This window comes from Motacilla alba, chromosome 3 (assembly GCF_015832195.1).
Source record: "Motacilla alba alba isolate MOTALB_02 chromosome 3, Motacilla_alba_V1.0_pri, whole genome shotgun sequence".
In the NCBI taxonomy this organism is placed as follows: domain Eukaryota; kingdom Metazoa; phylum Chordata; class Aves; order Passeriformes; family Motacillidae; genus Motacilla; species Motacilla alba.
In genome coordinates, this window is record NC_052018.1 from 13,067,205 (window position 1) to 13,085,157 (window position 17,953).

The 17,953-nt window shown below is 36.6% G+C and overlaps 1 protein-coding gene across 3 annotated transcripts in view; it reads left to right on the forward strand.

Moving 5' to 3' along the window:
- NBAS (NBAS subunit of NRZ tethering complex) overlaps positions 1-17,953 on the forward strand; it is a 158,775-nt gene that overhangs the window by 71,666 nt on the left and 69,156 nt on the right. For 2 of the 3 annotated variants that reach the window (XM_038130268.1, XM_038130266.1), the window contains exons 36-40: positions 4,503-4,670; positions 5,280-5,393; positions 5,629-5,752; positions 10,614-10,690; positions 11,223-11,360. In XM_038130268.1, the coding sequence (XP_037986196.1) occupies positions 4,503-4,670; positions 5,280-5,393; positions 5,629-5,752; positions 10,614-10,690; positions 11,223-11,360 (621 nt within the window). The remainder of the gene's footprint in view (positions 1-4,502; positions 4,671-5,279; positions 5,394-5,628; positions 5,753-10,613; positions 10,691-11,222; positions 11,361-17,953) is intronic. The other variant, XM_038130269.1, reaches the window with a different exon arrangement.

Sequence of the window (17,953 nt, forward strand, 5' to 3'; positions counted from 1 at the left end):
ACATCCTGGTTAACTTACAGAATCCTTATTTCAGGGAATTGACAAATGTTTTTTCTCACTTACTGAGACCTTTTCAAATTGGTGCTCTAAGTGTAAGTTTTCTTATCTTGACTTGATTAAGGTGTGGCATACATGTGTTTGGGCATGCATCATGTATCAAAAAGGGCACATCCCTTTTTGTGTTACATTCAAAACACCTATCTGTAAATATATCACTTTTGCTTTTTGAACCTTTAGTGACCTTTTTCTATCCCTCTTACTTTTGTCTAGCATTGAATTTTTAGTCTCCACTACCATTTCTTCCTTTATGTCAACAAACATCACCAGCTGGTCATACTTTTTCATCAGCTTTCTCTTGGTGAACTCTTCCCTAGTAATTTCTGATATAATTTCAGTTTTATTCAATTTTCCCTCCAAATTATTTCCCCTAAAACTTGCAGAAATCTTGATAGGAGCTGCCTATATGTATCATAGACTGGTTAGAAATGGTTCATTTAATAATCCTCTCATGATGACTTCAGCATACCTTTTCTTCAAGTTTTTGGTGGTCCTGCTCTAGAAGAAATTAATGAATGCTGTCATAAAGCTGCACGTCATTATTCTGTAGGAGCTAATGCATGTGCACAAGCTTTGTGTCAGCTTGTCACTGTTGTTTGAACTCATGAAGTCCATTTGAGAAGTTACGCTGTGGTAGCTATGATGATTCCAATGTACCAGATTGTTTCTAAGCAAAATGTTAAGTTTCACCAATCCTCATCCTTCTTACTTCGTCATCCTTTTTACTTGTGTGTGCTACAAATGCCTAAAAAATTAATCTTGTGCTTCTCAACCAAAATATCTTGGTGAGAAGATTAAGCTCTTGATTAATGAAAAGCATTTCAGAATATTAATGGTAAAGTTATTAAATTCAAATAAAATGCTTAGACATGAGATGCTGTGTTGTGTATAAGCACAAAACAATATTAATCAGTTGCCTTGTAAGTGTGCTCTGAATCTATTTAATCTGCATAATATTTAAATTATGTTTACATCTGTTATAAATCATTATTTTTTACATATCTGAATATGGAAGCGTAATTACTGTTACATGGCACATCAACCCAAGAGAAATTAAGTTTTAAGTTGTTTTTTTTTAATGAACTCTTGATAGAAAAGCAGATGTATTTTCTAGACATTTTCTAGAGAAATTTATATGTTCAAATTATAAGAATGATTTTCTTCTAATTTGAACATATGTTCAGCTTCTAAGAATTATTTTCTTAATGGGTTCTTAAAGAAAAGAAAATTTCTGATTAACAGAGCATTAGTGTCTTTGCTTTTCCAGTTTTCCCAAGCACTATATCTGGGAAAAGACAGGATCTCTTAGAACATTTGTTTGCATTAAATTGGTAGGTCACATATTGTTATCACAGCTGGTTAGAAATAACTAGAGAGTCATGATCAGTTATGCTCTTGTCCTTTAGCTGCTGCTCCAGAATGTCTCTGTCAGATCTGCAGGTGTTAAGCAGCTGTCCTAATTACTGCTGTATATCTCAGGCTCTCATCAAAGCCTGTGTTTCAGCAGCTGAATCAAAGGCATTGTGTCTGCTTGAGACTGGTTACTTCTTTTTTTTTCATGATGTTATGACCCTAGTAAGAGCCTGAACATTCAGTGACTCTTGAATATTAGTGTTGTCATCTTGAGCTGAATCTTTTCCGTAGTCTCTCATTTAGGGTCTGGTTTATCATTGCAGGACTGGAGCTTTTACTTCTGTTGGTTCATAGCTGTAACAGACATTGAAAAAAAGATCTAAAATCCCTGATACAAAATCCTCCAAGGCACTAAAAAAATACATGTAGGTTCTGTATGAATACTTATGTAAAGGAGACTATTTTAAATTCCTGTTTGGCAATGGAAGTACCAGAAAGAGAAAAGGAAGACTTAATGTGTGATGCTCTGTTTTTGAACAGATTCTGTTCTACCTCATTTCATTTCCTTCATAGTCTTGACATAAAATGATTCTTAACATACGAAGTGTATGCAGTGTATGGTTTTGCAAGTTTTAATCCTTGCACCTTGACTAATTGCCATTAAAGACCAAAACCAATCCTAAAATCCATGCTGCTACTGTTCTAATTTTTTACTGTCTCTTGTGTGGCTTGTCTCACAAACCAGTTGTCTTTGTTATTTGTCCTCCCATTAGACCGTTTGGAATTATATAAGTGTATGTAGGAGCAAAGTTGTATATAAATAGAAACATATGCTGTATATATTTATATAAATATTTTAGCTGTTATTTTAGAGTAACTTGATAATTCAGAATTTGTTGGTTGTCTTTTTTTTTATACCATTTAGATTCAAGCAGATTTTTAATCTGCTAATTTGTCTTCTGTTTGATAAGTTGTTGCTGCTATTATTTTGATTTTAATCAGAAGTGCTTACTTTATAAAGAATGTCAGGAAGAATTAATAGAAGAAAATAATTTCTCCCAAACACCTCTCAGAACCCTCAAAATATAACTTCTCCCTAAAGATACAATTAAATGATACAATTACAGTTGTTTTCTTGAGATGAGATCTCCAACCTTATTTAAGAAATAACTTCTTTTGTGAGAGATTGATTTGAGATAGCAAAAAGTTATAACCTGTAAGTGTTGCTGCTCCAGGTACAGAGTAAAATGGCTTCGCAGCAAACAGAATTTCTATTTTTGCTGAAAAAACTGTAATTACTTGCAAGAGTGAAATTATTTTTAAATGAAAGTCAGTAGAGTTTATCTGATAGCAGTAGTGCCATAAGCATTAACACCTGCATACAAGTTGGCTCATTAGTTTTCGTACTGCTGAAGGAGGCTGATTTAAAGAAAAGTTCTTTGCTCAAATACAGTTGACAACTTGGGTGGGATGTTTTTTTCTCATTCTGTTTTAGTTTGGTTTAGTTTTGGTTTATTTTTCCTTCATGAAAAATCGGCTAGGTGTGTTGCAGCATTACTTGAAAATGGCAAAGAGGAATTAGTATTCTGGATGTAACATTTAAAATAAATCACAAAAATTTGTCTTACTTAGTACTTAAAATGGTTTATTGAAAAAGCATATGAGCAAGAAATTCTCCCCCCGGGCCACCAGACCTAGGATTTTCAGTTGGTTTTAATTTTTCAGAGCAGCAAAAATTCTGACAGGTTGTACTTGGCATGTACTTTCTTAATTTGGTGAAGCAAGAGCTGAAATTCCCAGTTTAGTCAGTTGATTCATTAATGGTGCATCTGTGAAATGCACAATATGATTTCAGAAAAGATTAAAACAAATGCTGAAGAACTTAAGATGAACCTGCTACTTCAGTGGTCAGCTTGAGGCAGTAATTTACTGTACGTTATAGTAAAAGATACTAAAAGTAATGTTTTCTACATGAAATTCTATCTTATGGAAGCTGATACATTTTTCCTTGAGGTTACAGTGGGATGTATTTCTCTTCAGCATAACTTGACATCCTTTGGCTTTCATAATTGTCATTAATTAGTAAGTTGTAAACTAATACTTCCCATGCCGTAGAATTTTTCTGTTCCAGTATACTTCAGTGTATGAGGAAATTAATAGTAGAGTTGTTAGGGATAAACATATGGTTGTAAAGTTTGCTATATGGAGAAAGATATTTGTTTTTTGTCATGAAAACAGTGTGTTTACCTCTGTATACTAATTATATGTTTATGATTAATGGGCAAGCATTGTAAAGCATGCAATTAACACAAACCTTTGAGAACTGGAATAGCACAGATCAGACAACATGGATGTTCTGGGTATTATTTATATGCTTTACATAGGAAGAGCTGGTATAGAGAGCCCCATTTATGGATCATGTATCTACTTTTAAGAGTGGAGCTATCTGTGAGTTCATACTATATGAAGGTAAATGTGCAGGCATTGCAGAAGCAGTTTTTGATTGGGAAAAGGTTGGGTTTCTTGTAGTCTTTTAGGCTGACTGTTTTTTCAGTATTTTTGTGCCAGCTGCAAAATTTCAAAGCTTGATGATACTTTATCACTTGGTCTAGAGATGTATATTTACATCTCTACCATTTCCCCTATTGGGAATTCAACTTATTTAATGCTACCTCTGTAAAAATACAAGATTGTCTCTAGTATCAGCTTTCTTGAATTATCGAAGATTAACTTTAGTATACTCAATCCTCACATTTGTAGAGAGGTGATTATTTTAGTGGAAACATTCAACATTTAGGTAGAACATTGTCATTATAAACTTTGGAATTAAAACCAGTGCTGTCTGTTATGCTCTCATAATTGAGTAAGGGGCCAAATGTTGTGCTGATCACACCGCTTACTTCACAGTGAAACTCCTAAATCACTTTGTTTGTCTTTTGCTTATTTTTGGCAGCTGCTGCCTGAATTAATGGTCATTCAAATGTGTTATTAATATAGTATGCCTGAACTCTAATGCATTTGTTTGGCTTTAGGTCACTAACCTAATTATAGCAGGAGTCTAACCCTGGCATTGTGTGTTGGATATGTCACAGGATGAAAGCAGCGTCTCCTCTGGCCAGTCTGCTGATTTGTTTTACTGGACGACATCCAAAACCATGAAGGTGTTGTCCAACACAACTCTGACTACCAAAGCCATGCTGCATGCTGTCAGTGATGGGCAGTGGTGGAAGAGATCCTTAACTTATCTGCGACCATTACATGTAAGGGATTGCTGATGTGTCCCCAGATGTTTACACATTTGTGATACAACAGTATAAAAACTCAGCTCCTTTGTAGGACCTGACAGGTGAACCCTCAAATCAGTAAACAAACTACAGACATCACAGGACTGTTTGCAAAGAAATCCCAATGAAGGAAGGGGTCTAAAGCTGTTTTCTACTCTGTTTTTTTCTGCTTTCTTTGCATAGCGTAAGAAGGTCTAATTTTGGCAGAATTTTAAAACTTTGAAATTTGGCAGAATTTTAAAACTTTGGGGAGCAAAGCACAGTAAAACCCACTCTTTAAATACTGTCATCTTGTATTCAAAGCTGTTCCTTTGCAGTTTCTTGTTTCTACTTTCTCCATTTCAGTGACTTTTCTCTAATGTTTGTGCCACTATTTTCTGTGATACTACTTTTGAACATGATTCTCTTTCCTGTTTTAAGAATGCTGGACTTCATTCAAAACTGGTTTATGTAAGATGACTCCTTTGTTGCTCCCCAATGAATTCAATGATCTTTTCATTTACAGTTCTTTCCCTTCTGCATAGTGTTTACAGCATTTTTATGATGTTTTTTACAACTAGGCTCAACTATACTTATTTTTCCCAGGGCCAAGAATTTGGAGATGTATTAAAAAGTGGTTCTGGAGAAAATGCTACTGTGGAAAAACAAGGCTGTCATCCATTTTATGAGTCTCTAATTGATGATCCATATGTTGCAGAAGTAAGTTACAGTTACAGAAGTCTGCAGTTTTTTGTTGAGATCTTATAATCAAGTGAAAATACAGAGTTTTTGTTTATATGTGTGACTTGAAATTCTGTACCATAGTAGGGAAAAATCCATAATTAAACAAAGGAAAGCAAATAGAGGACTGAAGTAAGCAGCTGTGTGTGATGCAGGTGATCCAAATAAAAATGCAGGTGTAGAGTGCATACATCAGTTGTCTTTTTACTTCCAGTCCGAAGTCAGCTATGGAACATACCAGAACAATTCTTTGGAAAGCTTTGCAGAAGTGTTGCTGAGAACAGGGAAACTCGCAGAGACAAAGAGTGAAGGAAAAGACCTGCTTCCAACTACAGAAGGTATGGACATACTGTATATGTTCATTCCATATATAGTAAATACGGAAGTATCTATGGGTGTGTTTAAGTGTGGAGAATTGCACAGAACAATCTGAAGTATTGTCTGGGTGCTTTGCATGAATTGTGATCTGGTTCAGCGGCTCTTGTTGGTAAGAAGTCTTGTTAGACATAGGTGCAGAGTTTTCAAGGGAATTGGTGAATTTAAGAGGAGTTGCTCAGCAAAGACTAGATAGAAAACTGAAAACTGAAAGTTCTCTTTAAATAAGCAGAAAGTGTTATTTGAGGGTTGGCAACAATAGGAGGAATTGTTGAAGGTTTCCTGAATATTACCATGTACAGGTAATGGGAATTTGCAAGCCAAATGTGAGTTACTTCTCTGTATGCCTGCATATTCAGTTGGTCAGATTCTGTGCCACTGTTTATCCAGGTTTCAGTATTGCAGGTTCATTGTAGTATATTTGCCAATTAATGCTTAACTACAGCTTCTGGAATCATCAGAACTTTTTGTCTTCTAAAATGTCTACACATTATAGTTTATACTTAATAATTTTTTCAAGTGAAAAAATTTACTTTAAAAAAATGTTAAACAACAAAAAACCACCTGTGGTTGTATATCTTTCCTTTTGAATATCTCCTGCTGGATTACGAAATTAACTGTTTAAATATTATATGCCCTTAGTGTCTTTTGAAGGAAGATATATTTATTATACTTGGCTTGTGGTAAATTCTGTCATGAAAAATGAGTATATTAAATCACTTGCTATATGAGAAGTTTCAAGACAGGCTTTCTTCATAAGCCACACATTTACTCACTGTTTCATGAAAACCAGCATATTTGTCTTACAAGTATATGGTTCAGTAGTTTGAGAGATGTGGTGTTTGTACAGATAACCTGTGTTGTTCTAATATAACAACACTGTGAATCAGAAAAGGTTAGCATCAGCTTGTATAAATTTGGTGTGTGCATGGTTTTCTTTTTACATGCTCTCTTAATGCAAAAAAAATCCTTTAAATTCAGTACTTAAAATCTCATTTGTTGCATGCCAAATGCCCATAAGCCTTTAGCTTTGATTCCTGTGTCTTAAAGGAGGAGGGGGGGGCAAGGATTAAAAAGTATTTATTGCTTCCTTAGGGAAAATTATTTACTTGACAGATCTGTGGTAATAGTTCCTGCACGAACTTGAGTAATTGGAAATGATTGTTTACAGTTCAGTGGCTGCTTTTGAGATGGAAATTTCAGTGTTTGGGACTTTTGCTTAAAGAAGAAAAGAAATTTTAGACTCTAGCTTCAGTTTTTGAGCATCTGTCTCCTTCCTCTTAACTGTGCAGAATAAAATTTTTTGCCATTTCATACTTCTCTTCTACCACTTTTATTCTATAGTCAGTCATCAGTCCTTCTGTGTACTCAGTAAAGTGTTCTTAAGCATAAATGTAACATAGCTTTCTCTAAATAATTGGCTTAATAATTTACTATTTGTGGTGTGTTTAGCCCTGCGTTAATGGTATTGGATCGCACCTCTTCCCCCTTAATTCTCTTCAAAGTCTTTATCATGAGTTAACACAGGATTGTGCAGATTGAAAATACACATATTGATAGCACACTGCTGAAGTTTAAGGAATCACACAGATATGAATCCCATTTATTATTCTGCATTTTTATCATTTTCAGGCTTCCTGTACGTTTTCGGGAGGATTTTGCTGTACAAAACTTGAATGCTGATATGAGGTGTCAGCTGCTGCACTGGTGTAGTAACTGCAAGCGTAGCAGGTTTCAGTTGATTTTGCTGACAAGTTTGAATCCCAGCTGTTTGCTTCTAGCTGTCTTCTAGGATAGCTACCGCAGCAGGTTTCAACTCCATCAAAAGAACTGAAGAACCTGGAGGGAGATGCAGTTTAGCAAAGAAGTGTTCATTGTACCTGGCACTTTGTCTTAGGCGAGGCTGGAGTATCCATCAGACCTTGTTTTCTCTAACAGTGCCATGTGCAGTATGAGAGACAGGCTAAACACTTTCCCCACTGACAGCGTGCGTCGTTACAGAAGTGTAGAATGGTTGGAAGGAGTCTTAAAAATCATCTAATTTCAACCCCTTGCCATGGGCAGGGATGCCTTCCACTAGACCAGGTTACTAAGAGCACCATCCAGTCTGGCCGTGAAAACCTCTGTAATAAAACTCAAGATATTTTGCTGCTTTGATGGATTTGGTAGTGTTACAAGCCTTGAACCTTGACTTTTCTTGTCCTTGCTATCTGGATGTAGGTGGTAAACTGAGTATTTCCAAGTGAAATGGTAGCTCTCATCTCCCTGTAAAGCACTCCTTCCTCAGCTGTGGGCTGATGGTGTGACAAGACTTGGTGTAGCTGGGGCTGTGTTGTGTATCTCTGTTTGATTGGAGTTTTCTTTCTCCATAGGCCTTAGGGATTGATCAGGAGGCTGAAGATGCAATTTGAAGTTATGGTGTATATCCTTCTAACCAGATTAGGCACTAAACTTGGAGTAAACCCAAGATAGATGGTCATACCTATTAATCCTCAGAGGTTTTGGAGCAAATAATACCTTAATATTTCCCATAATTTTGTAGTTACTTGTGGATATGGCTGTCAAAATGCAGTATATACTTCTAAGTTTATTGAGATTTTATCACGGGCAAGATGAACAATTGAAGACTCAAAGCAGTTTTTGCATTTTTTTCAGAGGAAAATCCATAGAAAGTGAGTTGGATCTTTATAGGTATGGAGAAATTCCAATTTTCACAGATAAATAATTTTTTCAATATTTAGTCTTTCAAACAGGCTGTGGCATAACGACCTGCACAGGAAACAAAAATATTTGTAAAATCAAAATATTTTTGTGTTTCTCTGAGAAAGTTGTGCTTGTGGGACAACAGGGGAACAGCAGCATTGGCATTTCGCTTGTCACTACCTGCCCTCCCTAGTTTGCCGACCCTGTATCCCTTTGGCAAATTCCAGATTTGGTAGTGGTCTGAAATGACGTTAAGTTCCTGTAAATTTTCTGAAGATACTTGACAGGACAGAATGGCATCCTGCTGATGTCTGGAGCCTGTGACTTGAACTCAGCCCTGTTAGACTGCAGAGGATTCTTGTATGGATTCACTGGGAGAAAGAAAGCTGTATGAAATTATTTTTGTATACACGTATTTGTATGTATGTAAAGTGCGTATCTAAGTATGGATGCATGAAAACCTATCATGAACACACTAGCATGCAGAAAAGTTGTTGCATCAGTACAGCGGAATTTTTTTTTTCTTGGAAGGCATGACAGTGGAGGCAGTTCTTCTTACATAACTTCTGGCAGCTGGGATGCCATTGTGTCACACTTCATGCAAAAGTATGAAGAAAATCATGTTGTTTTCTGGCCCTGTATTGGTGCCATATTCTTTGTAATTATTGCTGTCCCAATGGTGAAGATCAGTTTTTGCAAGTGTGTCAGTTGTCATGTTGGGGATGTTAAGTTGAAATGGAACCCATATTTAATTGTGTATTCAAGAGGTTTTACTAACATTAATTCTCCAAAGAAAGGGGAAAGAGAGCAGAGCTGAAACTTCCTTCCTTCTCCTTTTTTTTTTCTGTTTAACTAGAGGTGATTGTAAGAATACATAAAGTAACTTATTGTTATCAGAGGAGGTGCCACCAATTTTCATCAAGATTTTAATATTAGATATTTCTAGAGTTCTTACTATCTTTGTTTGGACAGCATACAGGTTATTTAGAGTGTAGCAGAAACAATCTGTCAGCAGCCAGAACTTGTCTGAAGCACAGTAAAAGCCATTTCAAGCATAAAGGATGGGTGCTATCCGACAGGCTTATGTTGCAGCCTGTGTGCTGACTTGTCACATAGAAATTTAGTGCTTGTACCTGGCTGAGGGCCAGCATGTAAATCCACTTCAGGCTGATGGCAAATTAATGATAATCTTAAAATTGTAATTGGTCATTCAAGCCTTTTATAAGTCATTCTTTGGAACAAAGAATTCACTGTGGGAGTGTGTGTAAAGTAATCAGGTTTTTGTCAGCATGCCTTGCATAGGAGTTTATGTAATGTGGGAATTAAGAAACAGGTGTTGGAGGCTGCCTTGAAATAAACAAAGAGCTAAGCTGCTGAAGATAGCTTCTTCCTATTGAAATAATGTTGTTAATAATTACAATTGTTGTTAATTATTAGTAATAATGGAAACAACCCCTTCCCCCCAAGTTCAGTATCTATAGTGTAGGAAAAGCAGGTGATTTTTGTATCAGTTTTACCAGAAGTAGATGTGTTTATAATCAGAATACTTATCCTTTGATGAATTGATTACAATTGCTGTAGTACGGATACTTGTTTTCAGTATGTGGCAGAACCTTTTTTGTGGTGCTTCTTATGATACTTGCGGTTTTTGGTTGTTTTTTTTTTTAGTTAAGGCAAAAGTTTTTAATATGATTTATTGTATTCAGTGATAAGGGAGTTTGAGCTCAGGCTTGAAGAGAAGGCATTTTTTACCATTCCTCTTCTTGGTATCTTTGAACCCTTACAACATTACATTACTTCCTTGATTTTACAAGCAAAATATTTACTTCTTGGAAATCAGTTCAGCTGGCTTTGTTTAGCATCTGTTGCTGCATAATCTCATTCTTCTTTGGTTAATGAATCAAACACTTTGCCTGGAATTTAAGGTAAAGCACTGCTGCAGTTTAATTATGTATTATCTCTTTCAGGATTGCACTGATAAGTGTTTAATTAAGTATGTCTGGAGTGCTTCAAGCTGGTGTCTAATAAAATATAGTTGCCCTGAAAACATTTAATTTGCTAGCTCTCAAGGCCAGGTGGATCAGTAATCCAAACTTTATGTCTGCTCCCTCTGTGTTGCAGTTCTGCTACAGCTGGCAAGTGATGCTTTACCAAAGGATGCAGCCTTGTCTCTTGCCTATCTGCTTGCACTGCCTCAGGTATGTTGACAGGGGCTTTGTTTGTATGTTTTTGCCAGGAAAGACTATTCATAGCAGAATTCCATTAGCACATTTCATTTCCTTAAGGTTTTGAAATCTTTAGTATTCAAATTCATTTTAATACACATTTTTACAGACTGGGCTGGTGCATATAAAAGAAAGTGAACAAATGCCATTGGACTGTCCGTTAAGCATGGCACTGCTGAAAAGACATATTTTCTTACTTAAAATAGAAGTTGGGCCACTAGACTGACAATTTTAATGTAATTCAGAAATGTGGATAATAACCTTGTGGTATAGAAGCACCAATAGTGTAGTTGGAAAGACGTTTTGGTTAGTTGTTTGTGCAAGGGAAAAAAACCCACCATAATGTAGAATTATCTTTATGTATGGAGGTTACTGATTTACTTCCGTGCCAGAAAAGCATAGAGCTATTTCTAAGTGACAGCAAGTAGCTTTTTAGAAAGTTTGCGCACTTAATGTTGTATGCTTGCTGATTCTTTCATGTAAATTAATTCTCTATTTCTTCTAGGTGGTAGATGCCAACAAATGCTTTGAAAAGCAATTACATTCTGCGTTATCTCTCCAGCTGGCAAGTTATTACTATAGCCTGCAGATCTATGCTCGTTTGGCACCATGTTTCAAGGACAAATGCCACCCTCTCTACAGGGTTAGTACTCTTTTCTTTTTAAAGCCACATTCATTAATGTTCAGCATAAAAGCTATTCTAAAAAGCCAGTACATGAGTTAAGCCTGTTAAGGAGCTGATCTGACTTACACTGTGAGCAGCCTGTTGTGTTATGCATAATTATTCTTCTACAGTGCAGTAAACAAACAAGTGCTTCACAATTTGTGGAGGAGTTTTTGAAGCACAATATCAAATGTCATTTTTAGGTAACAGCACTATCAGTCTTCAAAGTAGCTTATAAGCACTGAGCAGTAATGAGTACAGCTTATGCTGTTACCTTGCAATACTGTGTACAAGTCAATATAGTACTTCCCAGGAAAAGTGAAGTCCATTTCAACAGAAACAGTGCTTTTCAAAAAGTTTCCCTAGCCTCCCTTAGGGTGTGTTGGATTGAATTTCAGTTGCATATGGTGTTTTGAAGATTCATACTCATTCATTCAGGAATTTTTTTATTTCCTTTGACAAGTTTCTGGTTTTGGAATAGCACTACTTTGCCCGTTCTCCATTGCCAGTGGTTAAAGCAGTTTCACAGTGAAGTCCGTACTAAATGGAAGAGGTAACATACAAAAGTTTAATAAGGCACCGATTGCCATTCTTACTGAGGTACCTGCATAAAACCCCTTCTTTGTGCCAAGAGAGCCTTTCTGAATTTTCACCAGTCCTTTCCTCCTGTGAAGAAGCTTTCTGGACTGTTTGGGTTTCAGTCTGTCTCTCAACTGTAGCAAAAAGAGCACTTCTGGTCACAAGTTTTCTGAAAATGAAGTAATCACCGCGGTGGCATGAGAGAATTGGTTTTTTCTGTGTTAAGAATGAATCCTGATTTATAGAAGAAAGCCTGTTTTGATATTCGCCCAATTCTGCAATTAGGAAGCCTTTCATGTTCCTGCTGAGATGTTCATTTTACTGTCTTCTGTTTAGATCCTAAAGGAAAATGTAGCCCACAACTGTGGGGCTTGAAAAATATGTTGGTTGTGAAGAATTCCTGTTTGTTAAAAAGCTTTCTTTGAGCCTGTAAAACTTCCTGCTGCAAGATAACTTTGATGAAAAAAAGTTTGTGGGTTTTTGTGGTTTTTTTTTTTTCTTACTTTAACTTTTTTAAACAGTCCTATTTTACAGCAAGATCTAAGAAGCCTTTGGAAAGTGCAGGTTACAACAATGAGGACAGAGATGTTAGATTGAACTGTTTGCACTCCCATTGCCATTTAATAAGCAAAGTCTTATCAATGGCACCGTGCAATTTATCTCTTTAACTGTGATGTGATCTTTGGCTAATCTTTTGTTCCATCTTGGTAAAATACTGTATGTGACTGTGATAAATACTGGATTCTAAGTTGTATGCTAGCAATAGTAGGCTCTGTGTTAAAGCTACTCTTAAACAATAGCATTTGAAAACAATTGTATAAGAAGATTGAGTATAGAGCACACCAAAAAAACCAAGAAAAAAACCCACTAAAGCTGGCCTGGATGCCAGTAAAAATACAACATGGGCAAATACTAATTTATAATTCATTGTTACTAATTCCCAGGGTATTCAGTGAAGGAATGTCACAGAGGTAGAAAACAAGAAATAGAAATAGATACTTTTGACCAAAATAAAAATACTTGTTTTTTTTCCAAAAACCCAAACCAAAAATGCTAAACTTAAATGCCAGACTTAAATGCCCAATTTATGCTTAATTTTTATGCAAAACAGACATTTGCTTAGGTTTACATCTTAGATGCTGGTAATAAAGAATGGGTCCAGCTGCAAGTTGGTTCATCAATGCCATTCTAATTTCTGTCCATGGGAGTAGATCTAGCCATGAGTTTTGGGGGTTTTTTTTGTGTTTCTTAAGAGTTGTATGGGAGGAAAAGAAAATAGATCTCCAACTTCTGTGAACATGTTACACTCAGCTGGAGGTATCATTCTGTAGTAGATTGTCTTCTGACTTGTGGCACTGGCTTGCATCACCTTCTCTTGTGGCTGTTTATGAAAGCAGAAGTGCATCCCCAGGTCCTTTGCCTGCCTCAAAGCTGTACATTATTCTTAAAAGGTATCTGAGTGCATTTTTGTGGGTGAGGGTGTACAGCCAATCCTTGTTTTTCCCCATTCTTACTCTTTACATGGCCAGTAAATCTGGCACTTCAGCTACATGCTCAGAAGGTGAAACCTCAAGATGATAGAGCATTTACTTCTGCCTACTAGCATCTGAGTCACAGTAGCTGTGATTTTTCTAGTCCAGTGAATCGAGTATACTGTTGGAAAACTATCTGAATTTAAAGGAAACTGTATGGGACCATAGAAAAGTCTACACATCCTGTGTTTCTCATTTCAAAATGACATTGTTTGAAAAGAGTTCATGAGTACCTCTGGCAGAACAGGAGAAATGCTGGTAGAAAGGAAATGACAGAGCATAATGTTACGAGGAAAATGGGCAATGCGAGGAGAGCTCCTCTTACATTAGCTAGGACAGACTTTCAAGACTTGCCAGTTAGTCAAGAAAGATATTTTGAAGCAGTGATTGGGTGAGTTGCATGAAGGCTTGTTTCTTTTTTTGTTTGTTTTAGTTGTGATGTGAAATACTGACAGCTGTAGATATCTATGCATCAAACCAGAGTCATAATTTGTCAGAAATTCTCACTGTAACTTGTACTGCTGATGCCCAAAAGGAAATCATCTTAATAATTTCAGTTTCTGGTAAAGTTATTCTTTTGTTTCTAGGACAAACAAAGGGATTTGGCTGTAAAGTATTACTTTCATTTTGTGCCCAAGACAATTTCAAATTTTAGTTGTTATGGTAACATAAACATAGCAGTCACAGTTTGAGGCATCTGAGCTATATTACTTTCTTGTCTTGAGGAATATGTTAAAGGAGCTCTCCAATGTAAGAAAACTGCAGATAAAGGTCAGAAGAGTAGAGCAAAATTTCCAGAAATGGAATATGTGTGGAATGTAGCGGTATAAGGAGACTAATTACCCTTTGAGGACCTGTACTGATTTTTGGTTTAGGTCTGTAACAGGGTGGGATTGTCTTTTATTGCAGCCCCTGTGGTGCTGTGCTTTTGCATTTGTGGCTAGAAGGGTTGGTAATATGCCTATTTCAGCTCTTGCTGAACCTTGCTTGCACAGCATCCAGGCTATTGCCCTGCTGCCACTCTGATTCACCTCTCACTAATTCACAGTTTTGATGAACAAGAAGAAAAGCTGTAAAACTGACCAAGAAATTTGCTGGCTAATTCTTCTTGTTAGCAGCTTATCTTCTCATTTGGCCTATCCTGGTGATCTGATAATTGACCAGAATAAATTGTTTACTCTAGAAGGGAGTGAAAATGCTTAATTATCCTGAGGTTAATTAATATGTTACATTCCTGTCCTCAAGCTAATACTCTGTTGCTGGTGTTTCTGTTGTTTTGAAGAGGATTATTTTACTGACCTCAGCTGAGGGGGCAAGCTTTTTCTTGGAGCATCAAACAGCAGGTACAACAAATACTGCCAAGTTGCAGAGGGGAGCAGGAATTTGCACATAATGGCAGATGAGAAAAAATGCTGTTAGCAGAAAATTCTTAGTGTTTTATTTTCTTCCCTTATATATGTTAATTTTCATTCAAGAAGGTGAGTTTGATTCCTGTCCTTTTGTGCATGGCAACTGACAGTATGTTGAACTGGTAAGTTCAGAGATTCTCCTTAGTGATGATTCTCATGTTGTGGCCTAGAATTGGTGAAGAAGCTGGGAGTTCAGTCCCACAGAGTTAAATACCCTGATAAATATTTAGCCTGATCTGTATTTAGCCACTATGACAAGGTACATTCATGCGGTGAATTTGTGCTCTGTGCACTTAATCTGCTTCCCTTTTGTGTTGCTTGCTGCTTTGGAAAGCCTCTATCAACATCTCTAAGAGGCAACATTTGGTCAAAAGAGGAGTGCCTTGAACTTAGAATGAAATGTGTAGAAATTTCTGTTGGTCTGCCAGGTTTTCATTCTGCCAGGTTTTCATTCTGCCAGCTTCACCTGGCTCCCAAGGTTTTGTGCTTATTTGTGTAAGGTTGATATAAATTATAAATATGTATAATATTATAATTAATATTAATTATTAATATTTTAGAGAGAGAGAAGTAAAACTCCCAGCCATGGTCTGTATTCTACGGCTTTATGTAATATTCCAAATATAGGATGTTGAAAATAAAGACTTAATTTGAAATGGAAATAGATAATATATAAGAAGACTGCATACAGGAAAAAGGGAGTGAGATCTGATGCATTTGATAACAGATCTATTACCCATACTAGATAAGGTCTTAATGGCTTTAACCTGGCACTCTAGTGCAGCTAAAGCTTAAGTCTCTACACATGAGGTAATCTCTAAATCTTTTACGGGGATGCTCATTAAACAGTTGCATATTGTTTTGCATATTCTGTCACATTCCTAAATTACGACTTCAGTTTACTAGAGATAATATATACATTTTTAATCTCAACTTGGATTTATGTACATAATGTTTTACATCATGTGCATAACTAACATGCAAAACTGACAAACTGTGTCAGGCAGTCTTGTTTCATTTTGTCTGGACATTCAGCTTTCCATTCATAAATGCAATGGCTAGCACTAAGGCTGCTGTAGATGGTAAAATGGCTCTTTTTTAGGCCTATGATGGACTTAAAACTTGTTTTTTTTTAATTCCTGATTCAAGCCCTCATCTCCGGCCCTTCTTTGTGTTTTGCTTGTGATGTTGAAAACTATCAAGTTTCATTTGGCAGTGTAATTTTTCCCTGTTGTTTCACTGTTGGAAATTTCTGTTGTATGTTCCGCATCAAGTTCAAGTTTCTTTGCTGGTCTTTGGGTTGCTCCACTTCTCTTTCATGCTGCTGGTTATGCCTAATACTTCCTATTGTTTTATATCCTACGCTACTGACATGTTAATAACAAGTTTATACATGTTCAGGTACTGATACTGGTTAACACTTGGCAGGTGAATTTATTGAATTTGATGTATGTTTCTGTTTCCAAGTCTAGTGCATACCTGATAGTTAGAAAAGCAAAACTGGGAGAGATGAGTGTATAATTCCTTGTATTTATGTCGCACTATTGACTCTCCCATTGGTCTTCCTTTGTGTGTGTAGAGTCTGTGATGGAAAGGAGAACCAAGGAAAAGGAGGGCAGTGGCAGAAGGCAGAATGAATGGGACTACCAGGCAGACTAACAACTGATCTGGGGAGAATTCAAAGACCCTAGTATCAGAATCCTTCTCTAGATCATCAGTAATGGATTCTGAATAAAAGTGTTCTCAAAACCTGCCTCTGCAGGACTTGCTGTTGACTCTTTCCTCTCTGAAAAGTGATCTCCAAGCTTCTATCTCTTGTTTCACCAGATTTCAGTTAGTGAAAGGACAATTCTTCCAATCCATTAATCACTTCAGTTTTCTGGTTGGACTTCAGTGTGGAAACTTGTGAAAGTATTTTGCAAGATTTCTGTGTATTTGATTCAGTTTGTCTGTGTGCTGTTTGATACCCTCATAGCCCTCCAGCCAGTGAACAGAGGCCATGCTGATCTTTTCTCACCTATTTCTTAATGCCCAATGATTTTAATATTTGTTATATATTCTGCCGTCTTACTAGGGATGGACATTTGACATACTGGGCTACAATCCCTATGAAGATCCCTTTTATATCCTATGGAATTTGCACTCTGGCGTGTTATTTTTAAAAATATTTGTTAATATACCTTGGCCTGCCATTTAACATAATTTCACATTTGTGTTCCTTCAGAACTGAGGGATGAATGCCAGCTGGTCAGGTGTGCAAGCACGTAACTGACACCTTCCAGATTGATTTCACTCATGGGGCTCCTCTGAGTTCTCTCCCCACACCTTCAGCAGTGAGGGCTGACACAAAGATCTCGTGATTCCTACTGCTATGGACTTACCTGTGACTGCTCCTTCCACACCTTTTCTCCATGGGATCCTGCCACTTCTCTAGCTGGCTTCCTGATTTTGAGCACTTTTCAGAATTTTTTCTATCAGTTTATCATTCTTTATAAAACACATTCCTGGTGCTTTATTTAGCACTAAAAATTTCCTTTCTAGCTGGTCATATTTTGTGAGTTTTCCTCTTGATTTGCTTACTTTTCAGTGATGTCTCAACACATAATCACATATTTTAAAAATGAGTGAATATCTAAACTAACAAAAATGGAGAACTCACTAAACTGTGGTGTTTCGAAAGGCTTAAAGCTCAATTAAGCTCTCCTGAACTACCTGCAAATTTGGTTAGTTTTGAACATCTTGTGGTATGATCCCTGAAAAACTAATCCAGCAATTAGGGACATCACAGCCAGATTGAGACAAGTAGATTCTTTTGGTTGTGATGTGTTTGATACAGATATGCCAGTGTTTCACAGTTCCTCATCTTCCTTGGTACCAAGTAATATTTAGGTGACTCAGAAAATACCTATTGTTAAATAGTTGTTAGGTGTTGCCCACATTCCCCTATTTCATTTCTTCAAGATAAAGTGTACTTACAAAATGAGATGCTTACAGTCTTGCTTATTTCTGTTTCTCAAGGGTTATGTGAGCTATTCTGTCAAATCCTACTTCT